The sequence below is a fragment of the Stegostoma tigrinum genome, chromosome 9, assembly GCF_030684315.1.
Source record: "Stegostoma tigrinum isolate sSteTig4 chromosome 9, sSteTig4.hap1, whole genome shotgun sequence".
Lineage (NCBI taxonomy): Eukaryota > Metazoa > Chordata > Chondrichthyes > Orectolobiformes > Stegostomatidae > Stegostoma > Stegostoma tigrinum.
Genome location: NC_081362.1, coordinates 82,744,131 through 82,763,531, shown reverse-complemented (window position 1 = coordinate 82,763,531; position 19,401 = coordinate 82,744,131). Strand labels below are relative to the sequence as shown.

The window sequence follows — 19,401 nt, the reverse complement described above, 5'->3', positions numbered from 1 at the left end:
CTCCACGTGATTTTTTAAACAAAACAATGCGAAGATCAAAGGGTGACGACGCCTTGCAACTCACAACCTGAGCCCTACGGATGTGCTGGAGGAGTTGTCAGCCGAAGAGACGCCAGGCCGTAGGGGCATTTGAATGGGGAGCTCTGCTTTTTCGACCACTCCACCCGAGGAGACAACCTGGGCAGGCTCAGGTGTGGCCAGGTGCTTACCTGTCCGCGCGGCCCCCGCCCACAACCCATCGCGCGTTCCCCGCCCTCTGCCACACGCCCGCCGTGCGCGCCGTCCCGCCCTCTCCCACAGCCACACCCGCCGCGCGCCCCGCGCCCCGCCCCGCCCCGCCCACTCCTACCGCGCGCGCCGCCCCGCCCCTCCCCGCCCGCTCCGAGCACCTGCTCGCGCACCCCTCCTCACACCTTCAGTTACTCTCGTGTAACCGCCCCATCCCAAGGCCAGTTCAACTTCAGATAACTTTTCATGACTAGTCCTCCTCCCCCCCCCCCGCCATCGCCTAGTTTTAGCCAAACAAAAAAAAACGCAAACACTCATACTGAAACCAAACATGGATCCGAGGACCATCGTCACGGTGGAGCCGGTGATCTTTCTGTATTTGGCATCGACATTCTTAAACGCTTTCGCCTTTCAGAGGCTTGTATTGGTGAAGGTGGGTTACAGGTTAAATGTGCATTTTCTGTGTTTTATTTTACGTGGGATGTTCTGTCAGTTGCTCCAAGAACTTGCTCTGTTTTTTTCTTTGACAGTTTGCAGGTGCTTTGCATTGCTTCTGTAACTAGGAAAGACCAGCCCCTGCAAATCAAGTGTCAAAAAAATAATAGTACCTTTTATTGTTACAGATCTATATTAGTTGCGGCTATTTGTGTGAAGGTCTACAGCCCACAGCCTACAAGCTATCTGGTTAGCTGTTTATCTGTTAAAATTAAGTAAATTTTATGAATTCGGAGTTGTAGGCAGTTCTATACGTCAACATAACGCTTCACTTTTTTTGGATTTACGGACCTGCGCTCAAGCAATTAGACCTTAAATTATCCAGAAGTACAACAAAAAATGATGTATTAATTGATATTTTCAGAAAATTGTACATCACTTCCGTGTCACCAACTAACATCTGTTTCAGTGCATTTTCTATTTCCACCATTTGTTGTATCCTAACTGTATTGGACCTCTAAATTTCTGGAATTGGGTCCAGGGCAGAAGAGATCTTTCATTTTACACCCTACTGAATAAGACCTGTCCATTAATTTATTAGTGAAAAATATAAGTCTTTTCGACAGGATGAGCCCGCTGACCACGGCACCGTGGCGCAGAAGGTCATTCAAGAGGGGGGAGCAAAAAGACAGGTAGTTGTTATAGGGGATTCTATTATTAGGGGGACAGATAGTATCCTATGCAAGCCGGATCGGGAGTCCCGCATGGTGTGTTGCCTGCCCAATGCCAGGCTGCAGGACATCTCCGACCGGGTTGAAAGGATATTGGAGCAGGAGGGGGAGGATCCAGTTGTTGTGGTCCACATTGGGACTAACAACATCGGTGAAGCTAGGGTAGAGGACCTGTTCAGGGATTATGAAGCACTAGGAAAGAAATTGAAGTACAGGTCCTCAAGGGTCATAATCTCCGGATTACAGTGTCAGGCATACAGTGTTTTAGCTTTTATTAATAGAGGGATCGAGTTCCGGAACCAAGAGGTTATGGTGAAGCTGTACAAAACTCTGGTGCGGCCGCACTTGGAGTATTGTGTAAAGTTCTGGTCACCGCATTATAAGAAGGATGTGGAAGCTTTGGAAAGGGTGCAGAGGAGATTTATTAGGATGTTGCCTGGTATGGAGGGAAGGTCTTACGAGGAAAGGCTGAGGGACTTGAGGCTGTTTTCATTAGAGAGAAGAAGGTTGAGAGGTGACTTAATTGAAACATATAAAATAATCAGATGGTGAGATAGGGTGGATAGGGAGAGCCTTACAGCAAGCACGAGGGGGCATAGCTTTAAATTGAGGGGTCAAAAATATAGGACAGATGTCAGAGGTAGTTTCTTTACTCAGAGAGTAGTAAGGGAATGGAACGCTTTGCCTGCAACGGTAGTAGATTCGCCAACTTTAGGTACATTTAAGTTGTCATTGGATAAGCATATGGACATACATGGAATAGTGTAGGTTAGATGGGCTTGAGATTGGTATGACAGGTCAGCACAACATCAAGGGCCGAAGGGCCTGTACTGTGCTGTTATGTTCTATGTACCAAGTTATGGTACCAGTTTTTTTGCCAATAAATTCCCTATTCCATTTATGGTTGAGTTGAGAGCCATTAGAAACCTTGAAGAAACAGTCTGTATTGGACACTTTCTTAAAATTATAGGGCTAGGTTTGATTAAAGTTGTTCTGCTCAACCTCATAGGCTGAATCAATTTGACTACCACTCATTGATTTTCATATTTAAATTTTTCTTTGACTGATTTGTCTCAAGACAGGATGCAAATCAGACATGAGTTCCTTAGGCCAAGTAGACCAATACCAACTCCACCTCAACCATAATGTGGATCAACTAGTGCTGTTGGCATCAGTCTGATCAATGCTAGCCATCTAGCCAACCGAACCAACTGGCCACCCAAGAAGCCAGAGTTGCTATGGTTTGATTGTATTTCAGTACATTTTGACAATAAATCAGTGAAAAGCTTTGTTTAAGAGCAATATGGGCAGACCTTAGTAAGCACGGATGTAACAGATCAAAAAGACTTAGAGGCATACAGGTTATATTGCACAGAGTGTGTCCTAGGTGAGATCAATTTTAGAGAGATCAGCATTATTTGAGGCTAGAGAGTCCATTCATCAGTCTAATGGTTGGGAAGAGGTAGGAGATCATTACTAGGGTGCGATGGGCCTTTGATGTTGGCAGCGAGCCGTGTAACTGGAGTCCATGGCTGGAAGATTGGCTTCTATGATGGTTTAGGCTGTGTACATGACCTTCTGTAGTTTCTTTTGGTTCTCGTCAGAGTAGTTGCCATACCAGGCTGTTATGCACCCGTATAGTATGTTTTCAATTGTGCACCTGTACGTGGTTGCATCTGTTTTGCAGACTGAAGCTACAAATAGTCATGGTAGAGATTCTGATTTATTTCTGTCGCATGGCGAAACAGGAATCTCTCCTACTCCCTCTTACCACCTGCCATTCAGTATATTGGAAGGATTTCCAAGTTGTTAAACTGTTTCACCACAGCATGAACATGCCATCCTTGGCCATTATGTTCTAGATTGGGAATTGAACTTGTAGTGTTGGCCTTGGGGACACTGTCATTCAAGCCACAAGACCACTTCTCATACTTAACAGGATTAGTAAATGTGAGTGCACCTTAACATTGTTTCCTCAGTTTCATTCATTTTAAATCTTTTCCTAGGGGAAACCCAGGACTAGGGTGCAGAGTTTTACAATAACATTGTTTTCTTTTAACAAGGATGAGAAACAATGCTGAACAACTGCAATTAGTCAATATAAACCTGTACCCTACTTTTTTCAGAGGGTTATGTTAATTGTTGCAATTCTGGACCCCCAGACTGAAGTGAAGACTAGGGCTGAAAATAGAGTTAGATGATATTTTGATACATTACAGAGTTGAGGATTTTAAAATAAAAAAGTCTGGGCAGATTGACTCCATTCTACTTTTCAATGATCAAGTAGTTCATTATTATACTAATTGACTCAATGATTTCAGTGGTCTGCTCCTGTTCCTATTTCTTGTGTTGTTTGTTACCACAGCTATACCCCTTGTTAACATTAATGGTCTTTTTAGTGATGTGATTTGCCTCCTTCTCCCTGAACTGTATGTTCTTATATCAGGTTGCTATTAGCAGTGGACAGAACTCTTCCTTCTTTGGTTCATATCATGTTGTTTCTCTACCCTTGTGTAGGTTCTGCTGCTTCCCAGCTCCCTTTTTTTTGAAGCATTTCCAACAAGTGCATACAGACCTTAACCTCTCAACTAATTTTAGCAGCCATCTGTACTAATAATCTAGTGCTCATTACTGTATTGTCTGGAAAATTAATTTAGATATTAACTAATCTGTTTGTTCTGCAAGTTATATTTATTCCCCTTTAGCTGCCATATATCCTTGTGATTCAGACCATTTCCTAACTCTTAAAAGTCAGTGTTTTAATCTGCAGAAGGAGGGTCATTCAGCTTCCTGTGCTTGAAATGGCACCTTGTAAGACCTTTTATGTAGTTCCATTCCCCTGCCAGTTTGCCTTTTAAGTTTTTTTTCACAGTTATCATCTATTTTATAAGAGAGTGCATATTTCTCCACATTAAGTTTCATGTGATACCTCCTAACCAATGATTAACCTGTTGTTTCCACCACCTCCTGTACTGGTTTGTTCCAATTTCCTATTTTCTGTGTCATCCATTCTGACAGTGTGCAAAGGACAACTCCAGATGATTTCCTAATGTGGATTTCTGGACCAATGTTCCTGGTAAAATTTAGCCAATGTGTACACCTGTTCTGTGTGCAGTCCTTCAATTTTTGTATGTGCAGCCAGGCATATCTATTATCTGGCTCTCTCCAATGAAAATTCCTGTAGTTTCTTAACTGATAATAAAACTTCACTGCACACAGCATAATGAGATCTTTGTTCTGTATTTGTCTGACAAATGTCTTGACTACTGATATTTATTTTCTGCCCTTTAGTCCACTTCTAATCCATGCTGTCATATTTCCTTACCTTTTGATATCTGACAGATTTCTCAAGAAATCTTCAAGGTCTTGCTGAGGAACTGCTTTGAAAGTACTTTACGTCTTAGAACTGGCTACAACCCCGTAGCTATCTTGCACCTTTCAGTTGAGATTGAATGAGTTTAACTTACCAATCCTCAATCAAGAAACTAATTTAGCCAATAAGCAAAATTATAACCCTTTCTTATCGGTCTATCAATGAAGACATCAAACTTAATATCAACTATTTATTCAATTCAAGAACACAGCTACTTAAACATTGAGCATACAATGAATAAAAATCTATTAGTTGAGAACAGAGTCAGATAGTTTGATTATCTTTCACTCGAACAGCTATGTACCAAATAAGGCAATGAATATTATAAGGCAAGTTCAGTGTATCATTGTAATTTAGCATTAACTGGGCTTTTTACTTATTACATCATAATGTAAAACATATTAAAGATTGGTGAGATTGAATTAGGCTTAATTTCTTGTCTGACAGACTAAACATTATTTGTTTGATTCCAATCTCTACATTGGCTATATTCTGGTGGTTACCAATGTTTTCAGAACATATGTGACCTTGGCCTTATGAGCAATGTGGTCAGATTGATCATGGTCAGCTGAAACCATGGTGTTAGGTTCTGGAACATAGGGTTGGTGAATTCCTCAGTAATGGGTTTATCCTGTAATCTGGCTGAACTCATGATGCACGCGAGTGACACAATCTGATCCAAACCGCTTAACTCTCATCTTCTTTATCTCTGAATACTTGTATGCAATGTAATTACCTCAGCCTGTCAGTGCCCGATATAGCCTTATCATTTAACTTGGTAACCTCGCTTAGACTGTTTCCTTGAATGTATTTCGTAGAGCTACCAGGTAAAGCTGACCACTACAGGAAACTGGGTCAGGGGTGGGGGGGTGGTGGTGATGGGTGGTGAAGAATGGTATTCTGACTAGCTGTAAAGAATCTGTGAATTTCTGAGTTTGTGCCAACTATTCACTTAAGTAATATCTTAAGATAAAATAATGCCTTTCTGCTCAATTGGCCATTCTGGGTGGTACCTCATAAAAAAGTTCCCTTCTTTTGTGTCAATTACTTCTAACCGTCACCTGGAATAATAAATTAGGCACACATTCCTAGACTTGCCAAATTCCACTCTTATGCATTAATTTCTCAGACTTTTCTTCGACAACTATCCTATGCAGAACCGACTAAGTCATGATGTGCATTTGATAAGGTTCCCCACGGCAGGCTCATTCATAAAGTTGGGAGGTATGGGATACAGGGTGATTTGGCTGTCTGGATTCAGAATTGGTTGGCTGACAGGAGGCAGAGAGTGGTTGTAGATGGTAAGTATTCTGCCTGGAGGTCAGTGCTAAGTAGTGTCCCGCAGGGCTCTGTTCTTGGGCCTCTGCTGTTTGTAGTTTTTATAAATGACTTGGACGAGGACGCTGAGGGGTGGGTTAGTATGTTTGCTGATGGCACAAAGGTTGGAGGTGCCGTTGATAGTATCGAGGGCTATTGCAGGCTTCAGCGAGACATTGACAGTATGCAGAGCTGGGCTGAGAAATGGCAGATGGAGTTCAACCTGGATAAATGCGAGGTGATGCATTTTGGAAGGTCAAACTTAAATGCTGAATATAGGATTAAAGGCAGGATTCTCGGCAGTGTGGAGGAACAGTGGGATCTTGGTGTTCAAGTGCATAGCTCCCTCAAAGTTGCCATCCAAGTGGATAAGGTTGTTAAGAAAGCATATGGTGTTTTGGCTTTCATTAACAGGGGATTGAGTTTAAGAGCCGCAAGGTTATGCTGCAGCTCTACAAAACCCTGGTGAGACCAAACTTGGAATATTGTGTCCAATTCTGTTCGCCCTATTTTAGGAAAGATGTGGAGGCTTTGGAGAGGGTGCAAAGGAGGTTTACCAGAATGCTGCTTGGACTGGAGGGCTTGTCTTACGAGGAGAGGTTGACTGAGCTCGGACTTTTCTCTCTGGAGAGAAAGATGAAGAGAGGTGACCTGATTGAGGTGTACAAGGTAATGAGAGGCATGGATAGAGTTGATAGCCAGAGACTTTTCCCCAGGGCAGGATTAACTGCCACAAGGGATCATAGTTCTAAGGTGTTAGGAGGAAAGGTATAGAGGAGATGTCAGAGGGAGGTTCTTCACCCAGAGAGTTGTGAGCGCATGGAATAGTTTGCCAGTGTTAGTCGTGGAAACGGAGTCATTAGTGACATTTAAGTGACTGCTGGACATGCACATGGGCAGCAATGAATTGAGGGGAATGTAGGGTAGGTTATTTTAATTTTGGATTAGGATTATTCCACAGCACAACATTGTGGGCTGAACGGCCTGTACTGTGCTGTTCTTTTTTATGTTCTATGTTCTGTGTGCATTCCACATTGTACCCCTGCCCCCAATCCTAACAAGGACCATACTCCATTGCCTTTTTAATCATTTGAGATAAAATATTTATTTAAATAAATCTTCTGCATTCTAGTGAGCTTTATTTCCTTGCATTTAGTTCAAATGTGGACTCCCTGTTGTGTAGCCACTTGAGGCTGAAATGCGATTTGAGATCACTTTTCAGACAGTGGTGCGTTGTAGTGATATTGGATAGGATGATGTACTGCAGCACCAAAACTAAAGTTGTAATTCTTATTGTCCACTACAGACTCTGGTGTATTTTAAAAAAAATAGCAAATATCACTTGTCAGCTTGTTATTTCCAGAGGAAAAGTTTGAGACACTTTGGCACAAAGAAATTAATTGTACAAAAACTAGAATGATTTGCACTGTTGATTGTATGACTCATAGGAAAGCCATCACTGTTTTCATGAGTTTATTTTGTGTCCTAATGACCTTCTCTACTTTATTTATATTGAAGAAAACAATCCTTTTCCTTTCATTTTTTCTTTGGTGTTGATCTTAAATTTATACCAACCACCAACCAGAGGAACTAGTTCCCCTCTTCCTTTATTAAAATATCTTTTCGAACTAAAAACTGAAAATAAAAGAAGACTTCAATAATTTAGCTGGTGTCTGAGAGAAATAGAGTCCAAGTTTTAAGTTAACAATCTTTCATTAGAACTCATCTTCCATCAACCGGTATCGTTTACTGTAATTTAACCAACCTCCTATTCGTGCTTCTGGGTTGTCTTTAATACAAGGATAGAACTTAATACCCTTCCCTGTCGTGAGTTTTGTTGGCGACCTCCTCCCTCCCCATTATTGCTGACACGCTGCCTCAATATTCCAACAGCAATTGAGTCTCTGAACTGAGTAACTAATGCCCACTTGAGGGCCTCACCCTGTAAATGTTAGTGTTAACTCAATAGTGGGAGGAAACATTGTCATGTGGGGAGCCTGACAAGTGAACCTGAGCCAGGATGCTTATGGACGCTTGGTGGGTGCCTCTTATACAAAGGCACTCAATACCTAATACAGAGACCTGGCATCTGGAATTGGTCCACAGAGAGCCACTGTTCTTTCCTTGTTAATGACTGTGACTCCCACCCTGTGACCACCCCTATCCTGCTATCTGTGGCCGAGGATCCAGCAACTATTCTAGATACTGGGTAGATGCAATACCAGCCGTAGCCCCTTCCTCCCTGGTGGCACAGCTGCCAGCATCTGATTGACTAGTGAGGACACTGATTAATGCACCTTCTCTAAAAGAGACTACTTGGTCAATAGACAAGATCATATTGATTCCTCTACGTACTGCCTAATGTGACTTAATTTTATCAACTAGCCCTCTGTGATGAAGTGCTCTTTGAAAGTCTACATTCCCAACATCCATTGCACTTGCCTTATCAAAATAGCCTGTTATTCCTTCAAAGAATTTTTAAAATTTGTCAGATGTAACTTTGTAGTTTGCAGATTTAGTAAACTAAAAATTCCAGGAAGGACAGAAGTATTTATAGTGTAGCTCAGTAGGCCAAGAATGAATGGCCAATCAAGCCAGTTCAAAGGCACAGTTATACTTTGTGCCTAGAATTGTGTAGTGACTCACAGTTTGTGTCTTATCCAGGGCTTTAGTGCACACGATTGGTATTTCAACCATGCATAATCTGATTAGTCATTGGACCAAACTTCCTGGCTTATCTATGGGATCAGTAGGACTGCCTGTAACTGGCTGACAGCCGGGTTTGGCTCATATCCTGTACTCTAGCAAATGTAAACTGCTTCTGTCTTAATGTTTATAATAATACATATACTTCTAAGTCATTGTGATGAAGTTGATAACCTTTACATAAATTTTGATTTAGTAGCCATTTTTAACACATCACCGATTTAGGAAGATTGATTGTTCACTCTAGCAAAAGCAGATGCAAAGTCAACTATTGAACTGGTTGGTTTGGAGTCTTAACATGATTTTCAAAAAAGACAGCTTTTGTGCTTAAAAACAGAAAAGAAACCAGAAAACCTCAGCATGTCAAGTAGAACCTGTGGAGATAAACAGCGCGAATGTGTCATATTGACAACTTTTTAAAATCAGCATAACATTTCAACCTGTACTTGCCCCAACAAATTTATTTCTTCTGAATTAACTTCATTCTTGCTTCCTTAAACTGCCTCATATGTCATCAACTCTTTACATGCCGTCAATCACTTCTGCAATTTATAGTTCATTGGCCCTAGCTGCTGCGTCTTTGCTATGGATATTCAATCTTCTACATCTCCATCTCTTACTAGGAGAGTCTCGGACACTCTACTTCATTCTTGAACAGAGCACAACCAGTTCTCATCCACCTTTCTCTGCCTGTGTAACCTTGTTTTCACTCTGAACAGTTTCTCATTAAATTTCATTCACTTATTACAAATAAAAAATGTTGCTGTGGTAACCCACATGAGTCCTGGTAGTTAATGCCTTTTAGGGTATAAATAGAACATATGTTATTCGAGTCCTCTTTGGACGCCTCTGCCTTCTCTTTTTCCAGTTTGTTGAGAGCAGTAATCATTGTATCACTGCTGTCTAGTGCTCAGGACATGAGCTGGAAATTTTTACTAACTTTATTTCCAATTTTCAAACTTTCCTGTCCTTTACCTGCTTTGTTTTTAGCTCTTCTGTTCGCTATCTTTATTTCTCTGTCTCCATTTTTGTACATTAACATTAGTAGGTAGCCAATGTTAATGTACAAACCCACATACTTCCATAACTTCTTAAATGGGACAATCTCACATCCTGCTTCCGGTAAAGACTCCATTCCATTCTCCCGTTTTCTCTATGTCCATTGTATCTGTTTTGATGGTGCTGTCTTTCACCTCAGTACTTCCTACGTCTCTTAATATTTCCATAAATTTTTGTCAATTCCCACATGGTGTGCGGTCGACAGAGCCTTCCAGTCAGCTCAATTCATACACTTCTGCTCTGTCTCTTACCCTCCCTCTCAGAACCATGTTGCTGTTGATCTTGTCCATACTTTTGTGCCACTACCATCCTTGTTCAGCGCATCATCTTCTTATATTTCTGCCGCTTGCAGTGTGATGGCATCAGTAAAAGCATTGTCTCCTGTCCTTTTCTTTCAGCATTTTGTAGGAAGTGTCCCCTTTGTGACCATACCTGCCTAGATCACCTCTAACAGTGCCAGTTTTCCCTCTGATACATCACCTGTGCTTGCATGGTAAGCTATCACTATCCTTTCACCTCTCTCCTTACTACTGTCCAAGACTCCAAACATTTCTTCCAAGTGAAGTAATAATTTTCTGCTACTTCTTTAAATTTGGTATCTTGTATCACTGTTTATGAGGTGGTTCCTTTGATACTTGCGACCCAGAACCCAGATGGATAACCTCTTTGCTGAGTACAAACATTCAATCTCTAAGCATGACCTTGAGCTTCTGGTTGCTTGTCATTTTATTTTTCCTGCTTGCTTCCATGTTATCCTTTCTGCCCCTGTCTGCTACAGTGTTTCAGTGATGCAGGCTTGGGAAACAGCACACTGTCTTTTGAGACTACACTCTCCAGCCTTGTGAACTCAACATTAAGTTCAAAAAACTTTAGGTCATAAAATCTGCCGCCATGTGAGTCTAAATGTTTTCTTCATTTGGTGCTGGTATAGTTTTATTTCTTCCCTTATATTTATCTCATTATGTTGCATTCCAAAGTATTTTTTTATGTAGCAACTCACCTCATTTGGACACAACCTTTGTTTCCTCATGGTATTCATTATCGCCATTTTGGCAGTTGCTTCATGAAATCTTTAGTTATTTCATTCCTCTGACCTCCACCATGTCACAGACATTCTCCATTTATTGTTTCTGTTCCCCACTTCATTCCAGTAGCTCAATCCCTATTTCTCTTAGGTCTGATTTAAGGATATCAGCTGAACTATTAACTTTTTGTTTCTTTTTGCAGATGCTGCCTGACCTGTTGAGTTTTTCCAGCTTTTTAAAAATTGTTCTTTAAGATTTCCAGCAAGTGCAGTGTTTTGCGTAATGTACTCATTTGACTGTTGCTATGTTTCCCAAGATCTTGAGGTAAAGCTAGATGCTTCTGGAGTTATTGGGAGTAGACAGTTTGCTCTGGCACCTCCAAGAAATAAAAAAATACTAAAGTAAAAGGAAAAAAAATGACAAGTTGGATTTTATGATCGTAATGATGGCAGAACTATTGGTGTTTGCCAGTTTCAGTGGAATATTGATGATGTCAAATTCTGGAGATTGCACATGGACAGGTTAACATCAGAGTCTAGAAGTTGCTATCAGTGATTGTATCCTTCACCAAAGGGTGAACTTGTGAAGTTCTAGATGGTAATGGTCATGAGTTTGGTAGGTGTATTCTAAGAAGCCTTGGTGACTTATTGCAGTGCATCTTGTGGATGGTACACACGACTGCTACTGAATGTTTTGATGAATGGAGTGCCATGTTTGTGTGATGTTAATCAAGTGGGTCGCTTTGTCCTCCGTAGTGTCAGGTTTCTGAGTGTTATTGGAGCTGCATTCACCTGGGCAAGTGAGTATTCCATCACATTCCTGACTTGTGCCTTGGAGATGGTGAACAGTTTTAGGGAGTTGGGAGTTGAGTTACTCACTGTAGGATTCCTAGCCTCTGACCTATTCTTATGGCGATAATATATATACAGCGAGTGAAGTTCAATTTCTGGTTAATGGTGTGTGGCAAGGATGTTGATAATAGTTTAGTAATGGTAATGGCGTTGAACGTCAAGGGGCGATGGTTAGATTCTGTCTTGTCATTCCCTGGCTGTGATGTGGCACGACTGTCACTTGCCACTTAGATATTGACCAAGTCTTTGGACAGAACTGTTTCAGTATCTGAGAAGTTGGGAATGGTGCTGCACATTGTAAATCAACAGCAAACACCCCCAATTTTGATCTTATGGAGATAAGGTCATTGATGATCTTCTGCAGACAATTGGACCCAGGGCATTCCCCTGAGGAGCTCATGTAGTAATGACCTGAAGCTGAGATGACTTGCCTCTAATGACCACAACCACCTTCCTATGTGCCAGGCATGACTCCAAGCAGCTGAGCGTTTTCTCCAATTCCCTTTGGCTCCAGTTTTGCCAGGATTCCTTGATGCCACACTTGGTTGAAAGCAGCCTTGGTATCAAGGGCAGTTGTTCTCACCACATTATCCAGAATTCAGTATTGTCCATTTTTTAAACTAAGGCTGTAATGAACTCGGGAGTTGAGTAGTCTTAGCAGAATCCAAACTGAGTGTCAATGAGCAGGTTATTACTAAACAACTGCTGTTTGATAGCATTGTTGATAACACGTTCCCTGATAATCAAGTGTAAACTGATGAAGTAGAAATTGGCTGGATTGAATTTGTCCTGCTTCTTGTATATCAGACCTACCTGGGCAATTTGTCAAAAATTGTTGGATAGATGCTAGTATAGGGAGCTGTACTGAACAGTTCAGCTAGGAGTGCAGTAAATTCTGGAATACATGCCTTCAGGACTATTGCTAGTATGTTAACAGGGCCCATATACTTTGCAGTATTGAACCCTTTGAGCCATTTCTTATTATCACTTGGAGTGACTTGAATTGGCTGAAGACACATTGGTGTCTGGGGTCCTCTAGAAGAGGTCAAGATAGATCATCCACTTGGCACTCCTGGCCAAAAATTGTTATAAGCATCTTGGCCTTAACGTTTACACTGTGCTAGTCATTCTCATCATTGACATTGGCGATGTCTATAGAGGTTCATTCTCCATTGAATTGTTTAATTGATCACCACCATTCCCATGTGGATGTGGCAGGACTGCAGAGCTTAGATCTAATCTGTTGGTTGTGGAATTGCTTAGCTGTGTTACTTGCTGCCTATGCTTTTTGGCATGCATGTCATCTTGTATTGTAGCTTACCATATTGGGACCTCATTATTAGATATATCTGGTGCTGTATCTGGCATACACTCCTGCATTCCTCATTGAACTGTAGTTGGTTCCCTATCTTGATGGTAATGTTGGAGTGGCAGATATGTTGTGTCATGACATCACATATTGTATTTGAGTATAATTCTGCTGCTGTTGGTGGCCCACAGTTTCTCATGGATGCCTGGTTTTGAGTTGTTGGATCATTCAAAGTCTATTCCAGATAGCGGGGTGGTAGGGCCATACAACATAGTAGTGTATCCTCAGTGTAAAGACAAGACTTAATATCCACAAGGACTGTGTGGTAGTAAAACTTAATAATATTGACATGGGCAAATGCATCTGTGGCAAGCTGATGACAAGGTCAAATGTACTTTTCCTTTTGTTAGTTCCCACACGACCTGCTACAGTCCAGTGTCCTCCAGGACTCCACCAGCTAGGTCATAGTGGTGCAGTTGAGCTACCCTTGGTTAGTGTTAAAAGTCCCCTACCCAGAGTACAATCTGCACCCTTGGTGCTTTCACCATGAGGAGAACTGATTCACAGCCAAGTGGATCTGGTACGTGGTCATCCACAGGAAGTTTCCTTGTCCTTGTTTTTCCAAATGCAATGAGACTTCATGGGCTCCAAAGTTCAATGTTGATAATTCCCAGGGTAACTCATTCTTGACTATATACTTCGGCTGGATCTGTCCTGCCAGTGAGACAAGACTTATTCGGAAATGGTGATGTGTTGTCTGGGCCTTTGTAGGGACTGATTTAGTGAGTCTGCCTATGTTGGGCTGTTGCTTGACTTGTCTGTGAGACAACTCTCCCAATTTTGGAACTGCCCCCACGTGTTAATATGGAGGACTTTGTAGAGTTGACAGGGCTGAGTTTACCATTGCTGTTTCAGGTGCCTAAGTCAATGCCAGGCAATCCCTTTTGGGTATTACTTTTTTTTTTAAAGACTTTGTGGCTGATACTACTGCGTAACCTGCTAGACCATCCCTGAGGGCAATTAACTAAAGTCAACTAAATTGCTTATGTAGGCCAAACCAGGTAGGATTCCTTCCCTAAGGGATGTTAATGAATCAGAGGTTATGACAATTACCACAAGACCATTGTCAGTCATTAGACTTTTAATTCCAGGTTTTTATTGAATTCAAGTCACACAAATGCCATGGTCGGATTCTAGCCCTGTCTCCAGAACATTTCCTATGCCTCTGGATTACTTGACCAGTGATAATATCACTATATCATCACCTCCCCACTTCAATACGATTGGCTGCTTTTTCTGCTTGCTGCCATCGACGTTGTTCCCTGGTGATTCTCTTGGATTAGTGCCAGATATAAACATCTGTTAGGATCCTGCTCTACATAGCTGACTGGATCTTTGAGGGTGCCTTACTTTTGAGATCAGTGGTGAGTGTAATTTCTACCACAACATCCAGCACAATATCTACATTGAAACTGGATAATACATTTACAATAGCAGCCATAATGTACCAACAGTAAAAAAAACTGACAATATTATTGACTGCTTTAAAAACCTAAAATTCAAATAGGTACAGAAAACAGCCAGTTTTGTCTGAACTATTACAGGAAATGAATGTTCGGCAATTTACAGGATGTTGCTGAGTATGTTGCATTGAAATTCTGACTTCTGCATAGGCAAGGTATCTGGATGTGAGTTTGCTCGCTGACCTTCCAGCTCAGCGAGCAAACTCACATCCAGAACCTCAAGCTGAGCTACAAATCTTCTCAAAACTCGCTAGGCAAGGTATAAAATGTGCTTCAGCACAGTGCATCAAAATATAGTTACATGCTGAAAACAAATAATATGAATTGTTTTGTACTTCTTTCTAATTTTCTACAAAAATAATATAATTACTATGGTTGAAATGTATACATATGGATAAACGAAAAACGTTCTTTCTTTGAAAATTATCATTTCCATTATGGCTGATAGTTTGCTGCTGGTGAAAGAAACTGGATTATGCAAATGAAATTTTTTTTGTGCGAACATTGTGCATTTGGCCCCTGGAACCTACTCTGCCATTCAATAAGAGCATGGCTGACTTGTTAGTGTTTTAAATTCCACTTTTCCAATCTACTAATGATTATGTTACTAAGCAAGGATCTATCTACCACTACATCAAAAATATTTACTGAGTCTGCCACCATTGCCTTCCGAGGCAGAGAGTTCCAAAGTCACTCAGTGCCCTGAGAGGAAAAAAAGCATTTTCATCTCTCCCCTAAAAGGATAATGCCTAATTTTTAAACAGTACCCCCAGGTTCTGATTCACCCACAAGTAGAAACAACCTTTCCACCTCCGTCAAGACCATTCATGATCTTGCATATTGCAATCAAATCAGCTCCACCCTGCTGTCCCCCAACTCTTCTAAGCCACAAGCAAACATGTCCAGTTTGTCTAACTTGACTCACAAGATAATCCATTCATTTGTGTCATCAATCTCGTAAAACTGCTCTGAATCTCTTCTCATACATTTATATTCTACCTTAATGAGACCAAAGCTAGTACAGCATTTGAGATGTGGCCTTACCAATACCAATATAACTGAAGCATAAGATCTTTACTTTTCTGTTTGATTCCCCTCCTATTAAAGGCCAGGATTCCATTAGCTGCCTTAATTACTTGCTGTACCTACATTTTAACTTTTTGTGGTTCATAGATTGGAACACCTAGAGCTCTCTGTACCTTCAAATTCCATACTTACTCTCTGTCTGAATAATATTTTTTCTTATTTTTCCAGCTAAAGTGGACAACTTCGCATTTCCCACGGTCTATTCCATCTGCCAGATTTTTGCCCATTTGTTCAACCTATGTATATACAATATATATGCATCCTCATTATGTCCTCTTCACAAAATACTTTACTCACTATCTTTGTGTCCTCTGTAAATTTAGCAATCATGCTGTCGCTCCCCTCATCGAAGTCCTTGATGTAATTTTTTTTTCTTTTTTAAAAGAAGGCTTAGTGTCAGACTCTTGTGGTACCTCATTCATCACACCCTGCTAATCGGAACAAGACTGTTATACTTTGCTTTCTGCCAGCCAGCCCATCTTCTATCCATGCTAATAGCTTACTCCCAACACTATCTATGAAGTCCTGCCTTACACAATAACTTTTTATGTGGTATCCTGTAAAATGTCTTCTGGAAATCCAAGTGCAGTATGTCTGCAGGCTCCCCTTTATCCCCTTTTACTCCTTTAAAGATCTCCAATCAATAAGTTAAACATTACTTATTTTCCTTAAACCATGCTGACTCTTTCTAATTGTCTTGATACTTAGTAAAAGCCCAAATGTGACCTCCAAAATGATTTGATTCTAACACATTATCCCTATGACACACGTCATGCCAACTGGATTATGGTATTCTGTTTACTGTCTCCCTTCCTTGAATGTTTTTGCTACTGTATGGTCTGATGGAACCTTTCCTGAGCAAAGCTACTTTTGTGTAGACCTACAAAATGTTTTTAGCTTGGTTTAGATACCTAATCAAAATGCTGAAGGTAGTTAGATAAAGTGTTTGTTTTTGTTTTACAGATTTGTGAAGACCTATATAATAAAGAGGATATATGTGGAAATCTCTCACTTCATCCTGATGAGTCACTAGTTACCCAGAGCAAAGCTGCCTATGTTCTACTTCTCTACACATCTGTGTTGACTATCTTGTCCATACCTCCATCAATTTTACTTGGTGCCTGGTCTGATCAAGCAGGGCGCAAACTTGGCATGATATTACCCAGTATTGGTGCATTAATTGGTGGGGCTATATTGATAGTGATGGTGCAGGTTAAAGAAATGTCTGTGTATTGGTGTGTTTTTGCCTCTGCAGTAATAGGGATCTTTGGAAATTATGTTGCCATTTTCCTCAGTGTCTTCAGTTACGTGGCTGACATTACAAAAGATGGGAACCGTACTATGCGTATTGGCATTGTACAGTCAATGACCTATATTGGGGGAACTGTTGGTTATCTCTTGAGTGGATGGTTGCTTCAGAATTACACCTTTACACATGTTTTTGGTGTGTATTGTGGCTGTCATGTAATATCTATTTTCTACGTACTGCTGTGGTTGCAGGAGTCAAATTCTCCTGAAAGGATGGAACTAACTGATGAAGTACCTGGCACAACTAATGATAGGATCTTGAAAAAAGGTATATTTTTATATGCTTCAAGAACATGGAAAACATTTTCAAAGGTACGAGGAGGACAAGACCGATTGAAGCTCTACTTGATTTTCCTCTGTGTCTTCTTGATATATATTTGCAGTACTGGTAAGTTTGCAAACATGTACATGCTTCTGCTTATTTTAGTTTGTTTGAGATGGCTTACAGAGCATCAAAATCTTACTCTGTGTTTCATTTCTTATGGTTACAGGCACTCAACCCCTCAGCCTTTTTTAAACTTGTTCTTAAATTTTAGAAAAAATCTTGTTTTTATAATTGATTCTGCGAATTAAAAGACTTTTGTGGTCAGTTACATAAGCCACAGTTAAGTCACCAGTATTTAATGTGTAGGTTATTGAAGACTCAAGTTATTTTAATTGACTCGGGTAATTATTAAGCCTGATCAAATTAAATCAAACAAATGTTTTACTTTGAATGTTTATAAGGTTTCCGTTGGCAATTAATGAGATTCTCTCTTTCTTACCCTCTTGCTGTCAACTAAATTGTGAGCTGTTTTTCCACCGCTGGGCTACTGCCACTTGACCATCAGAACAATTCTGAGCCTGCCTGCAATCTTCCTAGATCCAGTCAGCTTTATAAAATCCAGTCCAGTATTTTCTGCTGTACAACCGTTTGTCAGAACTGTTGGTTAACATGGTGATTAGTCACTGAAACATATTCATGCAAGACTGCAGTTGTTCTTTAACAACAGAACATCAGTTATTACTAAATAAGACAAAGTTCCATACCTAAGAAAGTTAAAAGGATCAAACAGGAAAACAAAGTTTGTTTCCCAACATTTTTTCTAAGAGACTCAATTCCAGGGTATACCCCTGTCTCAGTTCTTCAAATTATTTTACCTAACCACATTTTCTCAGTTTATTTTCCACCAGATTTCAGACAGATTTATTTTTCCTGAGTCATCTTCACAAATCTTTCAAAGTTCTGAGGGCCTAAACTTGCTTGGTTCTAACAACTTGAAGTCTTCTATACAAGCTCACTCAACTTGTTGTTCCACAGACTTACAAGGTTTCATCTAGGGTGTCTAGATTCCCTTAAAAGCTAAATACTTTTCCTAGGAAATACTTTTCTCCCATCAGAGCAGAACATCTAATTCTTCAACAATGCTGTCAGAGGAAAAAAAACTGTTCACCCTGTTAACTTGAATTCACAAGCTAAAATAATGACCTCTGGTTGTAAAACTCGGCAATATAAACATTCCACCCATTAGCAGCACAGGTATCTAGGCAGGAAATTGATTGAAGTCATTTGCCTTCTGGGAAGTGGTATAATGAATTCATTGTTCCAAATGACTTTCTGACCCTTTTTGAGAGAACACCTTCATAGAACTAACTCAAATATATCTGCCTTTATTTAAAATCCAAATCCCAAATGATAATGCATGATACAAGTTTTATCACGTTTTTGAAAATGTTTTAGGATAAATTCATTCTATAGTGAAACATAGTTGAGGAATATCACTGTTTCCATTGTGATAAAGGTATATGATATATTATAATTTTGTCTGGGAATTTAGAATTTTAAAGTAGAAATAAGAAAGATTAGTGGTTTCAGTTCTGCTAATGTATTTTTTTTAAAAGAAGTCAAGAAGATATTTGCAACAGCGAACTAAACATATAATTTTCAAGAAGGCACACGGCATCATCTAGCAGGATATCTGCAGTGTCAGTTTATGAAGTGCTTGTAAGTGGAACTTATATAACATACAGAGAAAACCGAACAAGGGCCACCAGTACTTTAAGCTCATGTCACACCAGAGAATAGTTTTATTCAAATCTTTAGACTGAGTGTTTAATTTGTGGAATTTCTGAGCTGGAAGAACTTATGTTTTCAAGTCGTCATAATTGAGAAATGGTTTAGGCAGTTAGATCTGTAAAGAAGACTTGGCCACCACAAATGGAAAGAGTCAGTTAAGATAGGAGAGTTAAGATGGGATTGAATATCTGGGAAGGGTATTGCTGGGGGGAAGAAAAAAAGTTGAATTGTCCATTTTGCTGATGTATAGATCTTTTGTAAACTGGTGTGAGCAGATAATAATTACATTTTTGTATTATAATGTGTTCTTTTACTAAAGAGCACTGGCAGCCTCATGAGCAGTCTCAGTGACTAAGCACTATGGTAACCAGTTACAAAAATTAAATTTAATGAT

General features: G+C 40.2%; 1 protein-coding gene across 4 annotated transcripts in view; it reads left to right on the top strand.

Moving 5' to 3' along the window:
• Positions 1 to 377: 377 nt before the first annotated feature.
• zgc:174356 (uncharacterized protein LOC100137120 homolog) overlaps positions 378 to 19,401 on the top strand; it is a 117,913-nt gene continuing 98,889 nt past the window's right edge. For all 4 annotated transcript variants that reach the window (XM_048536841.2, XM_048536842.2, XM_048536845.2 and 1 more), the window contains exons 1-2: positions 378 to 661; positions 16,607 to 17,339. In XM_048536841.2, coding sequence (XP_048392798.1) covers positions 560 to 661; positions 16,607 to 17,339 — 835 coding nt within the window. In that variant the 5' untranslated portion in view covers positions 378 to 559. The remainder of the gene's footprint in view (positions 662 to 16,606; positions 17,340 to 19,401) is intronic.